The sequence below is a fragment of the Triplophysa dalaica genome, chromosome 25, assembly GCF_015846415.1.
Source record: "Triplophysa dalaica isolate WHDGS20190420 chromosome 25, ASM1584641v1, whole genome shotgun sequence".
Lineage (NCBI taxonomy): Eukaryota > Metazoa > Chordata > Actinopteri > Cypriniformes > Nemacheilidae > Triplophysa > Triplophysa dalaica.
In genome coordinates, this window is record NC_079566.1 from 6,857,768 (window position 1) to 6,882,652 (window position 24,885).

The 24,885-nt window shown below is 37.3% G+C and overlaps 3 protein-coding genes across 4 annotated transcripts; 1 reads left to right on the top strand and 2 right to left on the bottom strand.

Moving 5' to 3' along the window:
- Positions 1–146: 146 nt before the first annotated feature.
- vps45 (vacuolar protein sorting 45 homolog) lies at positions 147–6,232 on the bottom strand. The gene is made up of 15 exons (XM_056741849.1): positions 5,975–6,232; positions 5,613–5,747; positions 5,479–5,539; positions 5,311–5,390; positions 4,614–4,682; positions 4,355–4,492; positions 4,165–4,275; positions 3,758–3,892; positions 3,556–3,669; positions 3,311–3,478; positions 3,075–3,233; positions 2,127–2,234; positions 1,618–1,739; positions 1,185–1,316; positions 147–814 (listed from the first exon to the last, which is right to left on the bottom strand). The coding sequence occupies exons 1-15, from the start codon at positions 6,065–6,067 to the stop codon at positions 733–735; spliced, it is 1,707 nt and encodes a 568-aa protein (XP_056597827.1). The 5' UTR covers positions 6,068–6,232; the 3' UTR covers positions 147–732.
- A 768-nt stretch (positions 6,233–7,000) lies between these two features.
- Positions 7,001–13,157, bottom strand: zgc:153441 (retinol-DH_like_SDR_c domain-containing protein). The gene is made up of 7 exons (XM_056741850.1): positions 13,064–13,157; positions 12,418–12,552; positions 11,738–11,929; positions 11,494–11,655; positions 7,624–7,743; positions 7,341–7,545; positions 7,001–7,113 (listed from the first exon to the last, which is right to left on the bottom strand). Exons 1-7 carry the CDS (start codon positions 13,155–13,157, stop codon positions 7,011–7,013), a joined length of 1,011 nt encoding a protein of 336 aa, XP_056597828.1. The 3' UTR covers positions 7,001–7,010.
- Positions 13,158–14,191: 1,034 nt separating this feature from the next.
- Positions 14,192–24,386, top strand: pogza (pogo transposable element derived with ZNF domain a). Of its 2 annotated transcripts, XM_056742167.1 has the most exons (20): positions 14,192–14,931; positions 15,470–15,589; positions 15,707–15,814; positions 16,027–16,112; positions 16,332–16,425; positions 16,640–16,840; positions 16,928–17,134; positions 17,266–17,354; positions 17,458–17,804; positions 19,018–19,172; positions 19,277–19,377; positions 19,827–19,973; positions 20,531–20,665; positions 20,855–21,078; positions 21,195–21,335; positions 21,418–21,477; positions 21,552–21,664; positions 21,752–21,776; positions 22,157–23,174; positions 23,312–23,556. In XM_056742167.1, the coding sequence occupies exons 2-20, from the start codon at positions 15,496–15,498 to the stop codon at positions 23,420–23,422; spliced, it is 3,456 nt and encodes a 1,151-aa protein (XP_056598145.1). In that variant the 5' UTR covers positions 14,192–14,931; positions 15,470–15,495; the 3' UTR covers positions 23,423–23,556. The 2 variants fall into 2 exon arrangements, with proteins under 2 accessions (XP_056598145.1, XP_056598144.1); XM_056742166.1 differs by having other exon boundaries at positions 14,193–14,931; positions 22,157–24,386.
- Positions 24,387–24,885: the final 499 nt, after the last annotated feature.

The window sequence follows — 24,885 nt, forward strand, 5'->3', positions numbered from 1 at the left end:
GGAACAACTCGAAGGTGAGTAAACAACGACTGGATTTTTATTTTTGGTGAAGTGTCCCAAGATTGATGCAAAAATAAAGTTATTAATTACATTGTTTGATTATTAAATAGTGTTGAGCAGATCAATGAATGAAACACACAGCAAAATATCCATATTTCTTTATTTTTTCAAACACTTATGGATATTTGCGACATGTTATTTCATTTAGATGGACAGGTCTGTGATTTTCAATACCAACAAAGAATATGGTGGTCCAATATAATATTTAGTTGTTTGATTTGACATTTTAAATCCTCAGTTTTGAAACAAACTGATTTGAATGATGTTTCAGACTTGCTGGAAACTTGTTGAGACGTTTGACTGTTATATTGCAATATTACCATTTAATATGGCTGCTCATATTATTTTTTACAACAGTTTTTTAATGTAGACTTTATACACTTCATTTTTGTTCATATGAAACATATTCAGCTGTAAAACAAATGATCAAACACAACAACACTGAACAAATAAATACAAATTCTGCCATTATAATCACTTTAACGGCGTCCGAACATAATATTTACAGATAATTATTTCAAGTGATGCACATTTTAATTGTTTTGTTTCACACATTATTAGCAACACTCGAAAATGATGCACTTTAAAGGAATGTTAAGAGTGAAAAAATAAAATTGTGTTTAGGGTCAGAGTACTTAAGCACACATCAACGCATGTGATTATTGTGACAGTTCAGCGTCGGCTTGGTGGTCGGCCAGATCCTTGTGCCCTGTCACCACCCGAACCTACCGTGAGCATCACTTCCTCCAGGAAGCTGTAACAGAGAGAGGAGTGAAACAATGCGTAAGTGCAGTCCACAATATACAGCAGCTCTCGGATTTAAATAGCCCACCGTGGGTAAAAAGAAGATTATAATCACATGTATGAAGATATTAACTAAAAAGAGAAAATGTAAACATTCATATACATTTTTTTAAGTTTACAATTAAGTTAAATATTCCAATAGCATGCAATAGCAGCAACGGACAAAAATGATGTATTATTAAATAATTTTGATCAACTTTTATGCAAGTTAACAAAAAATCTTGACACTTGACAATAAAAATAACTCTCTGAATTAAATCCTGAATGACTCAATGAAATCCTACGAACAAACAGTGATGAGAGCATTTAAAGACATTGACCTCTTAGTGTTGTGAACGGTCGTGCCCCCTAGGACGATGCGCACTCCAGGCATTGTGCGGTTCAGATTGTAAACTGCCAGTGCCTCCTCATAAGTTGCCCCACCGATTATGAAGACGATAATGTCTTGAGGTCTAAGGGTGTCAGATTATAGGTTCAGGATGGGTCTGAAGTTCTCACTCCACCTTCTTCCCCACGTATAACCATATGGGTGATAATAACAGTTGGGTTGACTAACTCATGCCATGAATAATATTAACTATATGAGCATTCAGTTAGAAGTATGAAAGCGAAATATTCCTCAACATAAAGAATTTAAGTTACACACATTGCAAACAGTAGGATGTCTGAATTACAAAAGTATTACACCAACAGTACTCCCATGTATTTAAAGTGTAAGATTATGCAAGCAAATGTGTTTATGTACTGTGTCACCTGTCTCTCAGAGAATTAGGCCCAAGGTAGGGGAACTGGCTGTCTTTCAGACGACCCTTGATCAGTTGGTCCAATGTGTCATGTAATAGTGGCTGATGCTGTGTGTACACATTCTCAACTCCCTGCGCAAATACACACAAGCACGCATTTTGTGAAGAAAAAAACAATACTATGAAGCTGTCGAAAAACAAGTAAATATTCTGTTAAATCATCAAATATAGATCCTGCACAATAAGTGAAGAACAAACTAAATAACTACATTATAGTTCAAAATAATAACTACGACCTTTCTATTTTTTATAGAATGTGATGAGATAAAGATTAAAGTAGCACATTGTAGTTGTAAGTGATGCATGTAATTCCTAAAATCAGAATCTCTTCCATCAAAATCTAACACGGACGATAATACCATGTTAAACCTTATTGTGTCTCAGCTGACCACTTGTGTTCAGGTCATCTGGGATGGATGCTAATACCAGGTCTAAAAGGCTTAGTGAGTGAAGACCTACCTTTAGCCCTTTGAAAAACTGTTTGGTAATAGAAACAGCATCTGTAGGAGTGATGAGGTCACTTCCTCTTACTCGTTTACCTCCGTATTCCACCACAGCCTGTACCATCTAAAACACAGACAAAGTTCCTTTGTAATTAAAACAAATCTATATATCTAAAACAGACACTGTGACGCTATTAAAACATTTCTGTTCATGAAAACAAAACACCAGCTTGAATAATGTTAAAAAAGAATAAAAAACTTAAACCTCAACAATAAAATGAAATAAGTTTAATTTGTTAATTTTAATTTAAAAAATCATTTATATTAAGTGTAAACATAAAAAAGAATAAAATATTTATATGATTAACTAATACAAAATAGATGTATTTATTAACTGAAAAATAAAGTAAACTTACATAGCGATACCAATTCAAAAAATAAATGAATAATAAAAATATTACAAAATCCGAACAAAAAAATCAAATTATAATTAATACAGACTGTTGCATCTACAACACATACGTTGAGCACAAGTTCATAGATTTAGAAGTCCCTTTGTATAATACAAATCTATCTAAAACTGACACATTTCTGTTCATTAAAATAAAATATCAGTCTAAATAATATTTAAAAAATTTTTACCTCAGCAACAAATAGCAATAACTTTAATTTGTTACTTCAATAAAAAAACATTTATAATAAATATAAACATTATTCTATTCATTAATAAAAATTTAACTAATTAAATAATTTAATTATCAACTTGAAAATAATAAATTAACATTTCACAGCAACACAAACTAAATACAATGAATAATAAAATGACAATCCTAACAAAACAAAAAAAATTACTACACAAACATGAAAAAAAATTATACCATAATACTATAACAACTCTGGCCTAAATTCCCCATCAATATTAATACAACATCTTTCTGCAACAGAAAGATCTGATGTGTATTACCTTACGATGTCTCTCTGACACTCCTCTACGAGTGAGCTCCTCAATAAGGCTGGGCAGGATACTGCTGCTGTGTTTCTCATATCGCAGTGCGTACAGCATTACCAGCCGCACAGCATCAATTTCATTCACCCGTGGGTTCTGCAGGAACCGCCTTACACTCTACACATATTCAAATATATAAATCAAAACTTGGTGATAGGACCGAGGTTGTAAACACTCTATCGCTGATATCTGACCTGTTGTGCATTAGAATGGTCATTCTGGCAGGCCAACTCCTGCTCCACCTCTGATACCTCCATCAGTTGTCTCTCACTCACCAGGCGTGAAAGCTCACCAACCACGGTCACGTGCTTTGACACCGTGCCTGACATTTTCTTAAACTGGGGGTAGTTATCCACAAATGCCTGAAGGAGAGGAGCAGGAAGTGATGATTAAAAAGAGCTTTGGGACAAAATACTAAAATATCAAGATCAGTGCCCACCTTCATGTCTGTTATGGACTCGAGTTTCTGTTGGCCCTTGGGCTTTTTCTTCTGGAAATCCTCCATGAGGTTCTTAATGTTTGTTCCGATCTCACCAAAATTTAGATACAAGTTCTTATTGAGAGAAGAAGAAAGAAGCGTTTATATGTCAAATCGATTCAAAACTACACAACAACAGGGAATTCAGTACCAAGCTACTCACATTAGCATAAAACTCATCATTCTCCGCAGACAAGACCACCTCGCGCAGTTCCTTACTGATTCCAGGCACTCTGGACAGGTCTATCCGGTTGTTATTAATGCCCAGCAGCTCATGAACCATAGCTTGATATGTCCACTAGAGGGAGCAAACACATATTTATTTTCTGCAATGCAAACACATTATATCATTATTTAATGTTTGTTTGGCTGCAGTAACACAGTTTGTTCAGGACACACTAGATCTTATCATTTCGAGATCATGAAAAATGTAGATTTTTTTTAGTTTAGAGATTTTGCAGAAAAATCAATGGTCTCTATTACCCTCTGGTGGTCACGTTTAGATTCTACCCTACAGTATATAATTTATATGGAAGGTGATGTTCCAAGGAGTAAAATTCCATTTCTTGCCTGGTTGAGAAGAGGAGTTATGGCATCATCACTTCTGTCTAAAATCAATAGTAGAGGTGGTACTTCAGTCTTCCTAAAGTCAAACAGTTCATACTCCTTGGTAATGATTTGCTGTGAGACAAACATAAAAGAGAATGGAGTGAATCCTATCATGGCACATTAAGGATATAAGTGTAAGGTAAAATCTTACTTTGACGCTCTCTGCCAGTCTTTTGGACATGTCAGAAGAGAGCTGGTAGCGAATCATGGGGCATTTCTTTAATGACAACAGCACTGATGTCAAACCCTGTGTGACACGAGGCAGGACGCTGGGCTCCCAACTGCGACCCTAGGAACATGCAAAGAGATGTTCACCTGTGTTAATCTTTTGCAACAAAGTCCTGAATTTAGTTCAGTGGAAAATTATTTAATTCCTATAACAGCAGACACAAGACACATTTGTTTCTTACCCTGGATACTCCTTGAACGTTAAGGGAGAAAAGATGGGGGTTCACAGCAATGAAATCCCCATAGAACTCCTACAGTAACATGGAAACAATATAATCAACAAAAATCTATGGCTATATAGTATATTAGGGTTCAGAAAATTCTGTTAACATTGTTTATATTAGGAAGATTTTTTTTTTTTAGCAATAATAACCATGTACTGTACTGTATTCATTCCTGTTTGTAATCTATACACTTAACACAAATTAAAGGGACAGTTCACCTCAAAATTTAAGTTCTGTTATTATTTACTCACCCTCATGTAATTTCGAACCTGTATGGTAATCTTACTTATGCAAAACACAAAAGAAAATATTTTAAAGAATAATGGTTACCGAAAACCGTTGGCCACCATTGATTTGCTTTTGTTTTGTGTCCATACAATAGACGTCAATGGGGACCAATGAGGTTTTAGGTTACCAAGATTCTTCAAAATATCTCCTGTTGTATTTTGCAGAAGAAATACGGGTTGTCATAATGTCAAGAAGGTGCATAAATGATGACACATTTTTTGGGGGGGGGAACTATCCCTTTAATTACAATGGGTTCAAAGTGTACATTTTCATTTTCCAGCTTCATCTTTCTTCAACACTGCTTTAAATGAATCACCTACATTAAAAGCAAAAGTGACCTTGTTATTATGAACCAGACTTTACTAACCTGCACTTCTGCAACAACTTCTTGCTCATCTGCCTCGGCCAATGCTTTAATTTCACTCTTACTGATCACATTACTAAAATCTGCACAGAAAAAAATAGAAGACACCAATTCAGTGGATGTTTTTTTTTTAAAGAGAAATGTGCCTGTTGATCTGCATCTGCGACTCACAGATGAAATAGACACTGTACTTGGGTCGACGGAGCTCTTGAATCAGATGCTGTACGTTCTCCTGTAAACAAAGATGTGTTTGGTGAATAATAATGTAAAGCAGTATCCACATGCAGACTGGAGATAAGTGTTACCTTGGTCGGTCGGAGAAAGCAGATGGCCTTTAGATGTTTCGTATTGTCTCTGTTTTGAGAATCGATGCGCTCGAAAAGGTAGACCTCCTTCTGCAGTATCTCAGACTGCGTGTACACCATACTTACTATACTAGTCTGTAATAGTAAACAGAGATCATTTATTTAAACACCAATTAAAAAGTGTGAGTTAAGAAAACTATGCACAACTGTTTAAGAAACAATGTTATTCAAAACATTAGACCGACACATGACTTCATACACCCAAATGTATTGAATTAAATTGCATCATCTTATTTACGATTGAACATTGTTAATTAAAACTGTTTTACACCTACAATTTTATTCTGTTTACATTTACTCACCGTCTCTTTATCCATAAGCAGCACCTTCATACCGGAGCCGCTGCTTTCTATCATTTTGGACACATACTGCTTGACAGCCAGAGTTACGTTCATTTTGTCGTTTTCTACGCGTTCAGGTTGAACGGGTCAGATAATTCTATCGTTAAAAGTTGTTTGATAGATTATAAATTACTGTTTAAACCAGTAAACTCCAGGACATAAAATAATGTTGACAATGACAGTCAACCGCCTGCTCTTCCTTGTACTTCCGGTGTATGCGGATAATTGCAGCTGATTTGGGATCGGTTTTGCTATATTGCATCCACTAGTCTTCCTGGTATAATGGATTTGAACAACTGATCTGAAAACAGTTTGAACGCACAATAACACGTATCCCATAATTCAATACTGCAGCGTACACCAGCCTAAATAAAGCGCCATTTTGGTAAGGGAGATGCGCTTAGTAGTCACGTCATACATGCGCGAGAAAGTCACTTGTTTATGTGTTTTTTTTTTTTGTAATATTTTTATTTTAAGTTACGGGTTAATGCTTTTATTTATCACCAAAAGAAAAGTCTTAATTTTCATCTCTAAAATAACAAGTGGCCCCAAAGTACCATTTCATCAACAAATAGGCTACACGTAATGCATCAGGGGAGTTTACGTTCTTGTTAAAGCATTGCGTTTAAAATTAACAATTAACAAAGTATTTGCTCACAAAATAGAAACCATTTTTTAAAACATTAAGTAACTCATCCTTTAAGATAAATGGCAGATAAAAATGATTTGGTTGGATGCTGCACATTTGGTGGTTGAGGAGATAGCGCTATATAAATGTGAAAATTGTTATTATTAATAATTCTTTGCATCATTTATTTCATCCCAAACACACAAAAAAACGAAACCAGACTCAGTTTGGCTATCATCTTACCTTTATTAGTTTTATTAAGAAAGATTTATTGATAAAAAGTAACGTGGCAAAGAGAGAATCTGTAGCACTGATCTTTAGTCATATCGTAGGCTATTAAAAGAAAAACGTGATGAGATGTTGAAGGTGTCAGTCTTCGCTGTAGCCCACAAGCTTTGCACTCACTTCCCACAATCTCAGTGCAGCGAGATCATCTTTTCCTTCAGGAGCTGGTTCTTTCAGTTTACAATCCCTGTAAACCAAATTATTCTATAAATGCATTATAAACAGTAAAATAACAATATTTTGAGAATGAATGATGATATTTTGCAAAGTATTTTCTCTGAAAAAACAAAGCGAGATTACATATCTAAAATAAACAGGTGTTGAGGTTTCATAAGAATTCGATGCCTTGGTGTCACTTTGATGTAAATAGTAGGTGGTTAATTCTGGTTAAATGATGTTCAGTTTGGTCAGCACCTGAAGTAGCACCCACTGTAAGGCTCCAACCACTCAGCAACAGCACAGTAGATGGTGGTCTGAGCACCTTGCTTTGGGGTTTTCATCAGTAGAATAGCAGGAATAGATAACAGGGTACCGATAAGAGGGTGTCTCGTCTGCACGTAACGCCCCAGTTCAGTGCGGATTACTCCAGGATGAAGGGCATACACTGTCACACCAGACCCTGGTCGAAAAGTGTGGATGATTAAAAACCCACAACGATATAAAACAATATTAATTTTCTGATGATTGAAGCACAAACCTTTAAGCCTTCGCGCTAACTCTTGGGTAAAAAGCAGGTTTGCGAGTTTGCTCTGCTGGTAACTAATCAAGGAATCATATGGTGCTTTGTTGAAGTTAAGGTCATCAAAGTGGATCTTCCCTGTTAGAAAGACATGTGTTGAAATAGTAGATCTAAACATATTAACACAAAACCAGTCAAATATGTAATGGACGGATCAAGATATATTCTTTATTGATAAATTTACACATTTTGTGTAGCATATATATTACAGAAAAAAATTAAGGGTATCGAATTCCAAATTTGGTAAGTTTTCACCTTATTTTGATGTAACTGTGAGCGCCGCCATCTTTAAGCAGTTTGTGTTAAGACTTCCGGTGAGCGGCTGCAGCTAATAGTCGTATTGCGAGTGAGATGAGTGTGCGGTTTTGATGTTAATATTCATTATGGAACCTAAAGGTTCAAGCTTAATGTGCGCAGTTAGAGGTTGCCACAATAGCTGGAACAAACGCAAACAATTTCTACAAAACATTTGTTTTGACCATAATCCACGCACCAGAGCTGAATGTGGATGTGGCGCACGCTATGATCTGTATCCACCTCCGAAGGAAGAAGAATCTCTAAGGCTTTGGTTAAAAGCTTTAAACTTAAAGCATCCACCAAAACGCCCGTATGTTTGCTCTTTTCACTTTGTTGACAGAAGACCCACAGAGGATCATCCATTACCTGATAAGTGGTTAGGCTGCGATGCTCCAGTAAAGACTCGGAGGCGATGTCCCGTCAGGACATCTCCTCAATCAGGTACAACGTTGAGTTCGACTAAATAAAGGTACCAGACCAGTGTCGAATGGGTGCATTGCATGACCCACATACCACGAAATGGGACCCCTCCTACCATAAGTGACGTCATGTCGAGCGGCTGCTGTATTATTGCATATAATTATTAACATTATTTAGGTTATATAATTTAAATGTCATTTACAAAATAACTTTACTTTTAAGACTACAAGATACATTTTTATGTTTTTGAATAATGGATAAACAGCGCATTAAAGTCCCAGTGAAATAAAAAAATACAATGCCTATTTCACGAAACGTTGCAGCATTTATTGTAAATATTTAAGTAATGTGGCTTATTCTCTTTTTAAAAATCATGTGCCCTCATAAACATAAGGTAAAATTAAATTTCACTGAAAATGCACTTTCGTCCTGTAATGACTATCCATCTTAAAGTCGCAATGAAATCAAAGTGAACGTTTTTTTCCTTTTATCAAAAATAAGTTAGCCTTAAGGATGTCAATAAACTGATATGCTCCTACGCACCGACAAAATTTCCATTAAGAAGATAAAAGGTTTAAAACTGACAGTCTGGCACAAGACAGTGTAACCCACACATTAAAGTCTTCATTTGTGACCCTGGACAACAAAACTAGTCTTATGGGTAAATTTTTCAAAATTTCGATTTTTACATAATCTGAAAGCTGAATAAATACGATTTTCTATTGATGTATGAGTTGTTAGAATATGATAATATCTGGCTAAGATTCAACTGTTTAAAACTCAGGAATCTGAGAGTGCAAAAAATCTAAATATTGAGAATATTGCCTTGTTGAAGTTGTTAATCAGGGGCATTGTGGCAGGCCATCCACTAACAAAAATAAAGTTTTTATTTATTTAAGGTAGGAAATTTACAAACTTTCTTCATGGAACATGATCTTTCTTTAATATCCTAATGATGTTTGGCATAAAATAAAAATCGATAATTTTGACCCATACATGTATTTTTGTCTTTTACTAAAAATGTTCCCATGCTATTTAAGACTGTTTTTGTGATCAGGGATTGGTTATTTTTAAAGGATGTGGGTCACTCGATATGTCTCATCCTCTCTGCATTTTTCAGTTGAATTTCCATTACCCGAATAGAAAATATGGCAAATTGAAATAAATCAATTTTGCAAAAACTCACATATATCGGGCTCACGCTCACATGATGTGTTTTTCCAGGCATGTTTGGAAAGATAGGATATAAGGAATTCACGTTGTTTAATGCCAATGCTATTATTTTTTATCTACATCTACAAAATATTGCTTAATTTATGAGGAAATCTGTAATGGAAATCTGACTATTGACTACTGTTATAGGACTTTTTTTTTTGGTTCTGTTAAACACAAAATAAGATATTTTGAAGAATTTAGGAAAGCAAAAAGTTCTAGGGCACCTTTGAATATACCATTATTAATTTATTTTTATAATTATTTTTAGGTGTATACCTTTAGGCCTAATCAGTATATGGACTCATTGTTAATTATTTGACATTGACATTAATGGAGAATCAGCCTCCCTGCAAATAAACAAGTGTGTTCGGTTTAAAAATATAGCTGCAACCAGCAATTACGGGGTCAAGCCCAAAAATGGCACAAAGAGAAACATTTTGTACATGTCAGATGATCAGATTTTGAAAACCATTGAAGAGACATATCAGGTTATGTGTCAATACTAGGGTTGTTCTGATTGACGACACTGTCTTGTATCGCGATACTAAAACCTATCGGCCATAGCTGATTCCCTAGACGACAGTTGTCTGTTTGTCAATATATGTTGTAAATCAATATTACAACCGCGCATTGCGCATTTCTTAATGCAAGAGAGCTTGCAATGCAGGCGGCTTAGGCTTTTCCTAGCACTAGAGAGTTTATAATGTGCGGTCACTGAGTTTTCAGCACACGAGAGAACTTGTGGAATTGCGCAGGAATTGCTATGCGCGTGAGGGTTAAAAACGAGTGCACGATTTGTTCCCGTTTGACAATCAAGTAATAACAGCGCACGCAGGCATCAATTACGCATTTGGATGAATGATAATGACGTATAGCAATAGTCTACTTTCTCTCATTTAAAAGGTTGCGGTGGTAAGTAACATTGTTGCCAACTGCACTGAACTTAAACTCTGATAGAATGCTAATTGCAGTCACACATGAGTATTTTCTAGACACGTAAGATTCTGTTTTGTCCATAAATCCAGCTTGTCATAGATAAATACCCCTCAACACTCTTGTGTATCGTCAATTTACAGGCTGGCGATAGAACAATCTGACAATGGAGAATATCGCCCAACACTTGTCAATACACAAAAGTGTTGCAATGGTACAGCCATATGAGCTTTTGGGGTGCTCGAGGCTGTATACGACAACCATTTGATCAATCAAAAAGCTTTTAACAACTTTTTGTCATGAGGGTCTCAAGGTTTTTTTAATGAGGCACATATGGCACACAGGAAGTCTGGTGGAATATGACAAATTTGTTAAAAAATTCTCATCTCTAGCCAATAAGTCCAGCAATATGAATAAAATATTATTATGTTGAATTTGTCTAAAAGCGAATTGGACACACCCTAGGACTTACGGTTCAAAAGCTATGAGCAAAAATGTTTAGAATTTGAGTTAGAGATATCAAATTTGCTGTGGTTAAGGATGATACTGTTTTGTATCTGTGTGCCAACTTTTTACCGTACGGTTGGTTCTATGGGCTGCCATGAACACAATGGCAGAAGAATAATAATAAGAAAACGAATGAATGCTTGACCCCTGAAAAGCAAAGCCTGATACACATCTGTGTTTTTATACTTGCGCATGGAAGACCCCATGTAATTGAATATACGTTCATATGATATATCAAGCCACTTTTTAAATTCATCCTCCGACTCTGTTATACATTGCAGGTGTGGAAAGGTTTTAATAAAACTGTTTCAATCGTGTTTTGAGCGTGCTACCCCAACATTGGTTTCCACCGGCCAGCAAATAAAACAGAAGTCTCAGAACAAAAAGGAAGTATGTCACATCGTTTACTTCAACGTTTGAAAATATGGTCGCTGCAGGAGAACATGACATCCTCACCTCCTTTGTGAGCAACACTGGACACATTAATAACTCGACTAGGAGTAGATTTCCTTAGTACGTCCAGAAGCAGAACAGTCAGAAGAAAATGGCCCAAATGATTGACAGCAAACTGGGTTTCATAGCCGTCCTCTGTAAGGCCTTTAGGGCACATCATCACGCCTAAGAGTAAAAAAGTAGGTTTCACATAGTTTTTAAAGCAATTTTTATTAAATTCAGAAGATGATTGTCGAAAAAACCTCACCTGCATTGTTAATAAGTATATCCAGTCGGTTTTCAGTGGCAACATACTCATGAGCAAACTGCCGTACAGAGAACAGAGATGCCAGGTCTAATTGCCGAACGACTATGTTGCCGTTTCCTGTAGATCTGCGGATCTCTGCTGCCGCCTTTTCTGCTCTTGAAAGATCTCGACAAGCCATCACAATTCGAGCCCCTAAAAAAGATATTAGAAAATGTGCCTATGTTTTGCTGTGATGCAGCGTGGACCTATATGAAATAAAGGTATTGGGTCCAGTGTGTACTTTTTTGGAGGATCTATTGACAGAAATGCAATAAAATATACATAACTATGTCTTATAAAGACCTCACGTAAAGAAGTGCTATGTTTTTATTACCTTAGAATGAGCTATTTCTTTCCACTCACCACGGGTCCCCTACATGAAATTCACCATATTGTTTCTACAGTAGCTCTAAACGGACAAACTGCTCTACAGAGCGTATTTCATAAATACGTTATCTCCTTTGACGAAGGACCGAAAACGTGATCTTAGTCATGTGTCACCACCATAGTGCTATGACAGGAAGGGGTGAAGTGAGCCGTTGGTTGTAATTCGCAACTTCTCCACTAGATGCTGCTAAATTTCACACCCTGGACCTTTAAGAGGACAAAATGATAAACAATTAGGACAGCATGCTGCTAACCTCTCATGGCCAAGTCACGTGCTGTCTCTTTTCCTATGCCGGTGTTGGCACCAGTAATGACAACCGTCTTTCCATCCAGTCGCACACGACATCGACATACTCCACCTGCAATCCACTTTCTTAGCAGAACCAAACCTTTTTTTCAAGAAAACTTATTATAAGCTTTATTCTTGAATTCCGGACCAATGTATAGTTTTCTTAATACAAAAGATAAGAGTGATGTATGCAGTCTTTACTGCAAACCACATGTTTTCAAAATTTTTAAGTTCAGCTTAGATTTAGAAGCTGTGTTGGAGTGCTGGCTGGTTGCCTGTATTAGATTTGATATTAAATCCATGCGATATTTGGAAATTCGTAAATGTGTACATTTACATATTTGTTACATTGTGTTACACTGTGTAAACATCCTGCCAGCAGGTTACCGACATGCTTGAATCAACTAGACTGTACAAGAAACAGATATGAAGTGGGGGTTACGGTTTGATAACAATACATGATTTAACATAGCCACTTCTCTTCTATCTTTTCAACATCAAATATCAAAATAAAATAAATAAAAACCAACCGAACACTAAATGCTTTATTCTATTTTACAATTTAATCGCCAAAAAGTGAGCAAGAAAGGAAATTATATTACATAACTTACTTATAGCTGTGACAGCAGCTGCTGTGCCATATTTGACTAGTTGATTTGAGTTCAGTTCCTCCCAAAGTTGAATGGCAGAGATGGATAGATACATGTCATTCGTTGTGATCAGCTTTAAGTTCTACTTTCATTTTATTTTCCTTCCTAAAGTATAAAAAATCTCTTTACTGTTGTTTATTGTTCAACTGTACAGCCACTATCAACCTCGCTGACGGCTAACACGTCTGAGCGCCCTGCATTTACGTCTGGGTTAGGTTTTATAAGAAGATTAAGCCAAGATCATGTTATCCGTGGCTTATGACTAGGCAAAATGTGTATAACAAAAGCAACACAATTTCTAAATTTAAAATACAGAATATCAGTGGCTTTTGTTAGGCAACAAAATGCAAACGGTAATTTAGATTTTAAATGTTTTAAACGACACATTTCCAATTCTAACACAATGGATAAATGTGTACAGTCTGGAGTATTTAACAACCCCCCCTGACCTTTTAAGCTGTTTTGTGTATGTTTCTTAGGTCAAGTAAACCCAGCCTCCTATGGTCTACTAAGTCAAATAAGACAAATACTGCACAGCTTTGTTTAAACATCATGTTCTGTATCTTCACAAACATAAGCATACATATTACACTTACACACATTACGACCGTTTTTACATGCTGAGCAAAGATGCGTTCTGCACAGACCTCATATACAAAGAAAACGTGTTTATTTGAATGGTCTTGACAACACAGAAGAATCCTGATCAACGTTCTTGTCCCAATACAACGTTTCAAATACATTTTCTGATCATGAGGAATGGGCCATCTTGGCTAATTGTGACATTCATATATTGAAAGACTTTCGCACATAAAACATGGAAGGTTTTGGGGTTCCAAGCAGTCAATTACCTCATCAGAGCAATAAATCAGAAATGAATAATACAACTGTGGTCATTGTCAAGCATGCACGTTAATGCTTTAAATAATTGTTGCGTAACTGGTTGTAACCATACAGTTTATATGTATATTAAGTACTTGTAATTATATGCATTTCGTTAGTGTGGAAAATAGTGTGGTACACTAAACAAGCAAGTTGCGACAAATATAAATTGTTTATATGTGTTGTGTAGGAACGTTTCATGTTTGTGAATGGGAATCACGCTGCCTCGACTTGAAAGCCTAATCGCCATCTTGAAAAGAGGAGTGAAAATTATTGTGGCAGAGAAACGATTACAGTGATACTATTACGTGTGTCATACACCGAATAGCATTCACAGGTTTAAAGAGGTAATAATTCGACCTAAAAATATCGAAAAGCGACTTTCTTTGTGTCTGTTGTGGCGCATTGCTGCATGCATATTTTAGCCTAGTGCTAAGTCTGAGCTAATGCATAGGCGCCAGTGCATTCTTCTCTTTCGAACAAACGCGTTACAGTTAATCGGAACTCGACTATATCTGTCCTCAAATGTACAAAAATAATGCAAATGTCACATTTTAATGAAGCTGGTGATTGGGTTCACATGTTAATGCGACATTTTATGTGTTCTTTATAAAAATAATGAATCAAAAACCTATAGGCACATTCCCAGCATTAATATGTATGGCACGTTGTCTGTTTCACGAAGTATTTTATTCGCATTTAGTTAATAAATCGCGAATTATAATGATTAGCCCGCCTTATTCACAAAGATCACAGCCAATCAGCGTGCAGGGAATATTCGTGGAAGTGACGTTTTTAAATGTTCGTCTACCACTACAAGCAAAGAGGGGAAAACGTCTTCAGAACAGAGATGTTTCCATCATGGCAAAGCCTGCGATAAATGAGAGGAAATAGCGGATTTTATAAAATGGTTTCCTGTCTTTTGCATATGCAAAACGGTGCATGAGGTAAGAGTTTCACTTCTTCTCACCGGAAACAATGCAATAGTGTTTACATGCAAGTTGGTAAAAGTTATGCAGTCAGGTAAACGCTAGCCCCGGCTATACCCACACAGCTGCACGGGCTTCCACATTGGCTGAGATACGGTTAGCAGGGCTGGCTAGCGTTAGCAACGCGCGCTGTTTTGGGAAAGGAAGTGGGAGATCGCGAGCTTGACGTAATAGAATAGATTTGTGCATGTTTGTTTATGCCAAAAAAAACCTAATAAAAGTATGAATCTATAAAAAATAGTTTCAACTTTAAACTAAACTAAAATAATTGTAATAATAATATAAAACTAAATTTAACACACTTTCAGTAATGATGTTTGAATAATTTATTTACAAACATTTATAGTTATAGGTATTATAATTTTTCTATTTTTATTACACTTTTATTATTGTAAGTTGTCTAATAAATTGTGATTTTTTTTTATTGTGTATTATTATTATTATTATTATTACATGAATAATAACAAGTTAACCACTCACATCCACTAAATTACAGGAGAATGCTCACGATTTAACAGAATAATGGCTGAATCTGACCTTTACATGCAATGTGATGAAGACGATCTGGCTCCATGTCAGAATATAACTGAAAACACAGATGACCCATGTACCACAGGTTAGTAGGACTCTATTGGATATTACTGCTTAACTGTTAAATAATGTCTTAAATGAAATGTTAAATGTCTTATGTGTGGTTATGTTGTTTGATTATTTGTTCATTTACCTACTCTAGACAAAAGTGGCAATACTGTACTCGCATCTGCACCACCCGATGGCATCTGCTCAAAAGAGCCACCGGCTGCTGCTGACATCCTACAACAAGCTGTGCCTTTGGCTGACGGTGAGATGACAAAAAAAGCATACGATAAACGAAAAACGTTAATTCATGCAATTTAAAGGTGACTTCAATTAGAGCTTCACGCCATCCTTTCTAGTTACTGACACTTTGTGGTTCGTAAGAATCACAAACATGCATAAAGTAAAAATGTGACCAAGAAACAGAAAAACAAGTAAAAATCCATATTCAGTTTGTATTCTATCCTGTGTTTCTAGCTCCTGCTGTTGTACTGTCCAATGCCGTCCAGCCGAATGTTGCTGGAGGTGGTACGCTTGGTCAGACCATCTACATCACCACACAGGTTTTACTTGTCTCATTAACTGCTCTTTTTTTCTTTCTTGAATGGAGCATTTTTACATTTTTAGATACTAAATATATAATTCTGAAGAGGTACCTGTAACGGAGTCTTTTTGAGAGACCTTTGAAATTCAGAAGTCATTTCTTTCTTAAAAGAGTGCTTTTTGGATTGCAAAATTATAATATGAATGTTAGAGCATAAATTAATGTTCATGCATCTCAGACTAATCCAGGACAGCCTCTGTCAAGCCCACCGGGTCTGGGAACATCAGTTGGCTACATCTTGAATGGACAGCCCATTACTTTTTTGACTCCTGGTAAGTCGTAACTCAAACGACTGGTTTTATTTCAGTTTTTCATCCATATTCCATAACGCATTGATCACCTCAACTTTTATACAAATGTATAAATCTGCAAGTATTGACATAACTTAAGGTGTGCAGAAGAGTCCGGTCTGTCTACACACTATTTTTATAATGCTCTGCTAGATTAAATAGTTTTACAATCAAAATATTTTTTCAATCTCTTTAGCTCAGGCACCACAGTTACTTTCTCCACGGATGGTCACTACAGGAAGTGCAGCACAGCCTGTGTCCCCTGGAAACTTGTCCAGACTGCAGATCCCGGTCACCCTTAACACTTCTTCAAACCTACAGAGCATCACTTCAGTGGCTCCTGGGATGACTTCTCTTAACATGACACCTTCCAGTATCCTACCAACCACAGCTACAGGTACCATAATATCATTTTATTATGTGTCTTAAGTAATAATAAGTGTCTTTTAGGTTAAAAGTGCAATAATATATGTATTTTTTTTAGGCACAACAGTAAAGGTTATAAAGCTCACTAAACTTAATATTGGAGCTACAGCAGCTGCTGGCCTATTAGTGAGTCCCCCAAGTCAGCCCACCAAAGCAATCACCATGCAAACAAATACAATAACAAGACCTCCAGGCAAGCGACAGTCACAGACCGAGAAACGTCAGACACAAAACCCCGCCGCCCGTCCTGTCACAACAACAAATGGTTAGATTCACAAAATAATGTTTCAGTTGTATCGCTCTGTTGTAGCACTGATTATCACTTGATGTTTTATGGTTGTGTATATATGTAAATTAAATATGTTTAAGAAATAATTGAATCAACTTTTTTTACAGTGTTTAAAAAAGGCTCCAATCTTTCAGCTGTCTGCGTTCGCTGTAAATACAGATACCAAAAGAGTGCAGCCCTCCGTGGATACTTCTGTGTATGTCTGGATTTGTTTATTCTCTCCTGGCATTACTTCTCTTAAGACTTTGAATTATACACAGAGCTCTTTATTTAATTATTTGACTTATTTTATTTTCTAGCAATGCAATCAAGAGCTTATTGGGAGTGTGTGGCGACTCAAATCCAAAACAAAAAAAAGCAAGTGCACGAGTGACAAAGCAGGCTCACAACCCTCCATGTTGGACACTACTGTGTCTTTCTCCAAATCTTCAGAAACTTCGCTCAAGCATGTCACCGCCTCAGAGTTACCAGCAGGAGTGCCTAGTCCAGGCTCTGGGGATTTGGACAACCAGGGCAGACTGATCATGTTAGTTGAAGACTTTTTCTACGGGCAGCGCCCGGGTCGAACCACCAATATAGAGACCAGACGAGAGACGGTTATAATGAAGTGTCAACTCTGTGACAAGAGGCTGATGGGCAACATCAAGTAAGAGATTTTATGTAGCATTTTAGACTGTGGAGGCAACTTTATTTGAGTTTATTTTGTTTTAGTGACTTTTAAAATGAGAAATTCTGAAATGAAATGTGGATTTACACCATGGATGGTTAAGCAATTTTCTCTGTGTTCAAAAATGTGTGTGAGAACAAATTGTAGATTGCGGTAGCGAAACACTGACGTTGGAGCCTTGGCCCCCTGCGCACTCACAAAGTAACATGCAATACAAATGCAAATCATGATAACACGCATTTTGATCGGCGTTCCACGTGTATGTGATCTTCGAACAACCCCTCAGATGGAGCAAAGTAAGCAAAAAACAGAGTGCGCTCCATTTAGAAAGATGACATGATTGGTCCGTTTTACTGTCACTCAAAATGATTCTCTCTCTCATTGATTAACTATTGTGCTGTCAACGGTTGCCTCATTAACAGTGCTGCGTAGACAGTGTATGACATGACAGAACTGCGACTGCTCCTCGATCTTGAATTACTCATGTTAGCATAGGTGTAATTTGGCGGTGGGACATGTGCCGGCACTTTTTGGAAGAAATGCTTGCTGAAGATGTGTATTGTTTAAGGGGCATTAACATCTAAAACTCGTTGAAAACGCAGGATGTGCTGCTTTCTCATCATCTCCCGTTGCGATGTTATTTTTTGTGGAAGACGGAGAGCCTCGACTACAGAAATGCGGCCAGTATAAAAATGCGTGCACCATCCGCACTCACAGCGCTTGCTTGTGCATCCTGTGGCCAAGCACAAAAATGCGTAAACCAATAAACGACTGACATTTGTAGTCATGGGAATTAACTGTTTTTACGTGTAGTACAACGCAACAGCCAAGTGACCTTTCCCAAATTACAGTTTGGTAAATCGAAAAGCGGATTAGCCAATGGACGGACCTCCCACTTTATATAATAAATATTGCCCACGAGTTATTATGATTTATAAAAGTATTGTTTTTGTCATCTCTGTCCCCACCACTTTTCAAAACGAAGTTACGCCACTGCTTGTGAGACTTGAAAATGTCACGTGGATAGAGGAAGTCAAATATACAAACCTAAAAGGGGAAATGGGCTGACTTTTATTGAAAATAATAATGTTGTTAAATATTTTTCTTTACCATAGTTTAGATCATCACAGAGGGCCCTGAGGGTTCGCTACTGGTAAATTGTTGAAGTAATTTTCAACCTTTATTATTAAAGGCTGATGAACCACATGAGACACCACATCGAAATGGAGCACTTATCAGGAGAGATGGATAGTCATACAATGTGCCTCCATTGCTTCAGAAACTTCTCGACACCATTTCAACTGCAGTGTCACGTTGAGACCGTCCACAGCCAAGTAGAGTCTTCAAGTAAGTCTAAAATGAAAAATTAAGCAGTAGGATTACAAGAGGCCGGGTTGTATTGAGATGCAAAAAATAATTGGAGGTAATATAATTTCATTTCGTTTCTACAGAGGTGTGCAAGATCTGTGAGTGGTCCTTTGATAATGAGCCCCTCTTTCTGAATCACATGAAACATGCCCACAAACCCGGCGAGATGCCCTACATTTGTCAGGTAACTTGGCTTGTGTGTTCCACCTTAAAGTGCGTCATCATTTACTCCGTGATTGATCACCCAAAAATATAAAATGTGTCATCCTTTCTCACCCTCATGTCATTTCAAACCTTTATGACTTTTTCTTCCGCGGAACACAAAAGAAGATATTTTAAAGAATTTTGTTGACTGGCCTCAATTCACTCGCATTGGTTTTGTCCATACAATAGAAGTGAATGGGGGCCAGTGCTGTTTGGTTACCAACTTAACTGAAAATATCTGCTTTTGTATTCTGCGGAAGAAAGATAGTCATGAAGGTTTGAAATGACAAAGTAAATGATGACAGATTGTTCATATTTGGGTGAACAATCACTTTAAGCTTTTTAGTTACTGAAATGAAATCCTTTGTCAGAATAATTTACTGTAGAACCTGTGAAAGTGCTAATGATTGCTTTGTTTTTCTACCTCAGGTGTGCGATTTCCGCTCCTCGTTCTTCCCAGATGTTATTAATCACTTTGCAGAGCTACATAAGGACACTTGCGTTTTAATGTGTATCTACTGCCTGAAAGTGTTCAAGTCTTGCACCAGCTACCAAGTGCACTACCTTAAACACCAGGTAAAGAGTGATGCAGTTGCTCATCATTGGGTATTTCTATGGAGGGACTTAATGCTAAAATAAACAGCATTGCCACATCTTGTTGCTGCTCATTTACTTACATTTTACTGTGGTTGGAGTAATATTTTAAAAACCAACCCATCGTCTATTCATCTGTTCATTCTATATTTGTATGGTTTACCCCCATGTCTGTGCTTTTCTGAGAAATATTATTTGGTTATATTATTACGTTTTCAAGAACAAATGATATTGTTTTGTGAGAAGTACCCAAGTACTGTTCAAATTCAGTTTGAACATTATCATTAAGTCAGGCATATGATTAAATGGGGACTTTCATCTAAACATAAAATTTCACCATTTTTTCAGTCATTTGAAATCTTTAGATGATGCTTACCTCCGTGGAACACCAAAGAAGATAGTTTGAGAAATGTCTTTTTAGTGTCTTGACATGTGGGTAACTAAATGATGACAAACTTTAACAATCGCTTTAAAGCGCTAGTTGCATCTTGTGAGAGAGTTTTGTTTCAGTCCTGATTACGTATGTTTTGTTTGTCCAGAAAAAAAATATGTTGCATTGTGACAAATGCCGACTTCAGTTCCTGTTCGCAAAGGAGAAGATAGAACACAAACACAGGTTCCATAGGACATGTGTCAAGCCCCAACAGTTGCAGGGCCTCAGGCCTGGCACAAGGGTAAGAGACTCTAACATCTCTACAGTAACAGTCTTTTTTTAAAGATTTTATCGTTTAACAGCAGATGCAAGGTTCTGTTGTTCCAGCTTCAGAATAGAATCATTTTATAACTAATTGCATCAATTTAACGGGGGGGTTATTGAGTTTTCGATTACTTGCATATTGACTCTTGTACTTTGTCTGTCTAAGGTAATCATTAGAGCTTATGCAACGAATCAAGTTCCTGACAGTCCTAACAACAGTCACGTAGGAGCATCTCAGATGAACACATCCACCTCTAGCGAGTCAAAGATCTCTTCATACACCACGTCAACCACTCCTCAATCTCAAAATGTCACCAAGACAGTCATTCCCGAAAAGAAAAAGCCAGTGGAAAACATGGTGGAGCTGATGGTCAAATTTGAACAGCAATAGTGAGTGTTTATTTTTGTCTTTTAAATTAAATTTTTATTTTGTTGATCTTCGATTTTTTTCAAAAAAAATCGGATTCATTTTAATCTGATTTATGACCATCATCTAATTTCTCCAGTAATGATATAGAAAAACAGTTCTGCATCGAATGTAGCTATGAGATTCCGGGTTTTTCCAACCATTTTCCCACCTATGTGCGCTGTTCACTCTGTCGATACCACACCTGCTGTTCCAGAGCGTATGCCAATCACATGATCAGGTGAATACATTTATTCTAAATAGTTCAATTATTTTACGAAACTAAATGTATGAAAAATGCTTAATTTCGTCTTTATTTTCAGTGAACATGTGTCTCACAAAAGCACCAGAAAATACATCACGCTGTACAAATCCTGTCCAAAGTAAGACAAGAATTATCTTCCCCTTTGGCTGTTTTGGTATTTCGACTTGAATAAATCATCATTATCTTTTATAGGAGGGGACGTCTCATTTGTACCGACTGCAAATACAAAACTCAGATTGGAGATTTAATGGCCAGGCATCTTATTAAATTTCCTACACATCAAGCAAGCCGCTGCACCCTGCGTGGTAGGATTTTTTTTGATAATCATTATTATAGTCTTGTTCTTTGCTATTGAAGTCGACTGATTAGTAATATTCTTCTTCATGTTTTAGAGGGATTTTCACGTGGTTTTAAAAGGTATGTTAATTTCAAATTGATTGCATGTGCTCTCTTTGCTCAAAGAATGATTTGGTTAGAATGATTTGCTTTCCTGTAGCTCCGTGATAAGGGAATGGCGCTAACAACGTCAAGGTCATGGGTTCGGTCCCAAGAGATTTGCACATACTTAGAAACAAATGTATAGCATAATGCAATGTAAGTCGCTTTGGATAAAAGCGTCGGCCAAATGCATAAATCTTAGAAAAGGGCAAATATAATTAACCGTGTCATGCCTAAGATCATTGTAGACATTAAAACAAGAGACTGTAAAGAAATTGCTTCAAATAACTATTTTTGATATGCAACACCATTGCCAAGTGTCATACGTCATTTTATGTCTTATGAATTTGTCATTGTAGGTTTGTCTTCATCCCAACGGACTTAATCAAAGGTGGTCAGAGACTCAACATGAGGTCCCTTTTGCCTTTGCAAGTGGACAAGATTTCATACCCTTTCCCCAAACCCCACCCTCGGCCCAGCTACATAATAACCCTCCCTTCCGGACCTGCCCATACGCCATCCCTTCCCATTCAGGTTCACACTATAAATCAAAACGTGCCAAACCAAAACGGTGAGGCAAAGCAAGATGCAAATAGATCCATTCTGAAGGGAAGATCATCTCGCATGGATTTAGGAATAATGGCGGAAAAGTCACCCCAGTTGAAAACTGTGCTGTACGCTCTTTGCTCTGGTGTCCCGCAGGCTGCGAATCACTTTGGCACTCAGCCGGAAGAAATCCAGTCCTTGCTTTTGAAGCGGAAACAGCAGCTCCAGTCCTTGAGAATCGCAGAAAGCTCGACTCCACGGGCGGCCGATAGGTTAGTCGAATGGGTGCTGTACCAACGTGAGCAACAGCTGCCCATCGATGAAGCTAACCTGTTCAACAAGGCCTCCGAGTTCATGAGAAGTGATGGTGCGACAATCATCTCTTATGACTGGGTGGTTGATTTCTTACTGAGACATGATCTAGGCTTGCAGGCATTTGCCACTTCTAGGAAACTGCTTCCGCAGAAGTCTCAGGAGCTTTTACGTTCCTTTTGCAGCATTTTGAACCGGCAAATCGCCTCTCAGAGTTTTAGCCTGTCTAGGATTGGTGCCATGGATGAGCTGTCTGTCTTTATAGACATGGAGCAGTTAGATGGAGCCTCTGCAGATTCGTCCTCCATGATGTCTGCTTTTAAGTTGATAGGTACATCGGCTCCGCTGATAGATGTTGTCTTTACGGCCTTAGCTGATGGTACCATGCTATCCACCATGCTTTTTCTCAAAGGCGAACCTTTTAGCCCAGATGCCCCATCCTTGCCTGACTTCATCATCGTGGAGGCTAAACCAGAGGGGTTCACGAATGAAGAAAGACTGGAGATTTGGTTGAACAAGGTATGGCGCCCACATGTAAACCCCAGTTCTGGAGGTAAAGGATTGTTGATAATAGATACCTACAAAGGACACGTGGCTGATGATTTCTTGGCAGCGCTCAACAGTGCTAATACTCTGCCAACATTGATCCCTTGCAGTACCTCACGTCGTCTGCAGCCCCTGGAGGCTTGTGCGGGGCCTGTGTTACGAGAGTTTCTGCAAGCCTGCTGGAGTCAGCATGTAACATCAGAACCGCAGGAACTGGTTGAAGCGAAGCCTGCTGACTTGGCACGTATTCTCTCTGGTTGGCTCGGTGAGATACTGAATGTTCTAAGAGCGAAGCCAAAACTGCTTTGTCGTTCTTTCGAACAGGTTTTGAGCACAAACCCTGAATCAACATCTGAGGAACCTTCAGAGCTGATGAGGAGTCTTACTGGGGCTCTTTTTGCCAGTAAACTGCAAGAAGATGAAGCGGTTAAGCAACAGATATCAACTGTCGCTCAACATGACGCTTCTCCCGGTGTTGTTTCTCCTAAGTCTTTGCCTTCCCCATCAGCTGGCATCCTTGCATTGAAAAAGATCTTTGAGAAAGACAGCGATGTGGAGTCATTTCATGGTTTTGAGGATACAGAATTGATAGATCATTGAATTCTTTACCAATGGAATGTGTTATTTACTGGATGTTTTATGTGCCTTCTTTGACTTGTAGTTAGTGTCCATAAATAATATTGTAAAAATAGCCGATTGCTTGAACATGTTGGTAAGAAACATATGTAAATATTTGTAACGCTGATGGAAGCATAAAGGGATAGTTCATCCAAAAAAATAATAATAATTCCCCCCAATTACTTGCCATCTTGTAACTCCAAACCTGTAACAATGAAAAATTGGCCCCATTATACAGACACAAAACATCAATCTGTCTTCTTTTGTGTACAGCAGAAGACATATACAGTCATATACGTTTGAGCAACATGAGAGGGAATAAATGAGGACAGAATTGTTATTTTGTGTGAACTATGCCTTTTAGATTGCCAAGTCACGGCTTCTGTTGTTGTCTTTTAATTGCTGAGGTTTATTACAGTTTGTTTATCATTCCAGTTTGAAAGTATCTGTCTTCAGAATGTGCAAAGATGTAAATGATCGGAAATCCTATTGCCTGCTGTATGTAGAATTGTACCATAGTTTACTTGATTACATACAAATAAACACTTTCATAGATATATAATTTAAGTGCGATTTGGTCTCACAATTGCCTTTAACAGAGCGGTTAGGCTTTATCAAAGTATTTTAGCTACACTCAAAGGAAAGCAGATTTTGATCTTCCTATGTTATTATATTAACAAAACGTATAACTTGCTCTTATAAACAAAGGTTCAAAGAGCCCAGACAAACAAATGAATGTGGTTCTAAACTGACTTGACAGCAGTTAAATGATGGAAGAATGTATCATACATTTAGTGTAATCTATGTTTCAGCATTGTGTAATTGTATATTTTTTTAGTTTAATTACAATTTAAGATTGTATGCCTTTATTGAAGGGAGCACAAAGCGATAAACCCATCACAAAGGGGGTCTTACAATGAAAATGTTTGAGAACCACTATACTAGACTATAGCTTCTTGTATATTGTTGCTGGATGCAATTTTGGTGCAAATTTAAATCTTTGTAGACAAACTAGAAACATGCTTGAATCTGGATGATAGCCCCTCATCTTCAGAAACCACAAAAT

What these genes read in the sequence shown, in the direction of transcription:
- vps45 (XM_056741849.1), bottom strand. Translation starts at nt 6,067, where the DNA reads ATGAACGTAACTCTGGCTGTCAAGCAGTATGTGTCCAAAATGATAGAA. An exon ending in ATGATGAGTTTTATGCTAAT is followed by an intron (nt 3,670 to 3,757) that starts GTGAGTAGCTTG and finishes TCTCTCAATAAG; the next exon opens with AACTTGTATCTAAATTTTGG. An exon ending in AGTCCATAACAGACATGAAG is followed by an intron (nt 3,479 to 3,555) that starts GTGGGCACTGAT and finishes CCTCTCCTTCAG; the next exon opens with GCATTTGTGGATAACTACCC.
- zgc:153441 (XM_056741850.1), bottom strand. Translation starts at nt 13,157, where the DNA reads ATGTATCTATCCATCTCTGCCATTCAACTTTGGGAGGAACTGAACTCA. An exon ending in TATACTTATTAACAATGCAG is followed by an intron (nt 11,656 to 11,737) that starts GTGAGGTTTTTT and finishes TTTTACTCTTAG; the next exon opens with GCGTGATGATGTGCCCTAAA. An exon ending in TACAGTGGGTGCTACTTCAG is followed by an intron (nt 7,114 to 7,340) that starts GTGCTGACCAAA and finishes TTTGGTTTACAG; the next exon opens with GGATTGTAAACTGAAAGAAC.
- pogza (XM_056742166.1), top strand. Translation starts at nt 15,496, where the DNA reads ATGGCTGAATCTGACCTTTACATGCAATGTGATGAAGACGATCTGGCT. An exon ending in CCCTCCGTGGATACTTCTGT is followed by an intron (nt 17,355 to 17,457) that starts GTATGTCTGGAT and finishes TTTATTTTCTAG; the next exon opens with CAATGCAATCAAGAGCTTAT. An exon ending in AGGCTGATGGGCAACATCAA is followed by an intron (nt 17,805 to 19,017) that starts GTAAGAGATTTT and finishes TTATTATTAAAG; the next exon opens with GCTGATGAACCACATGAGAC.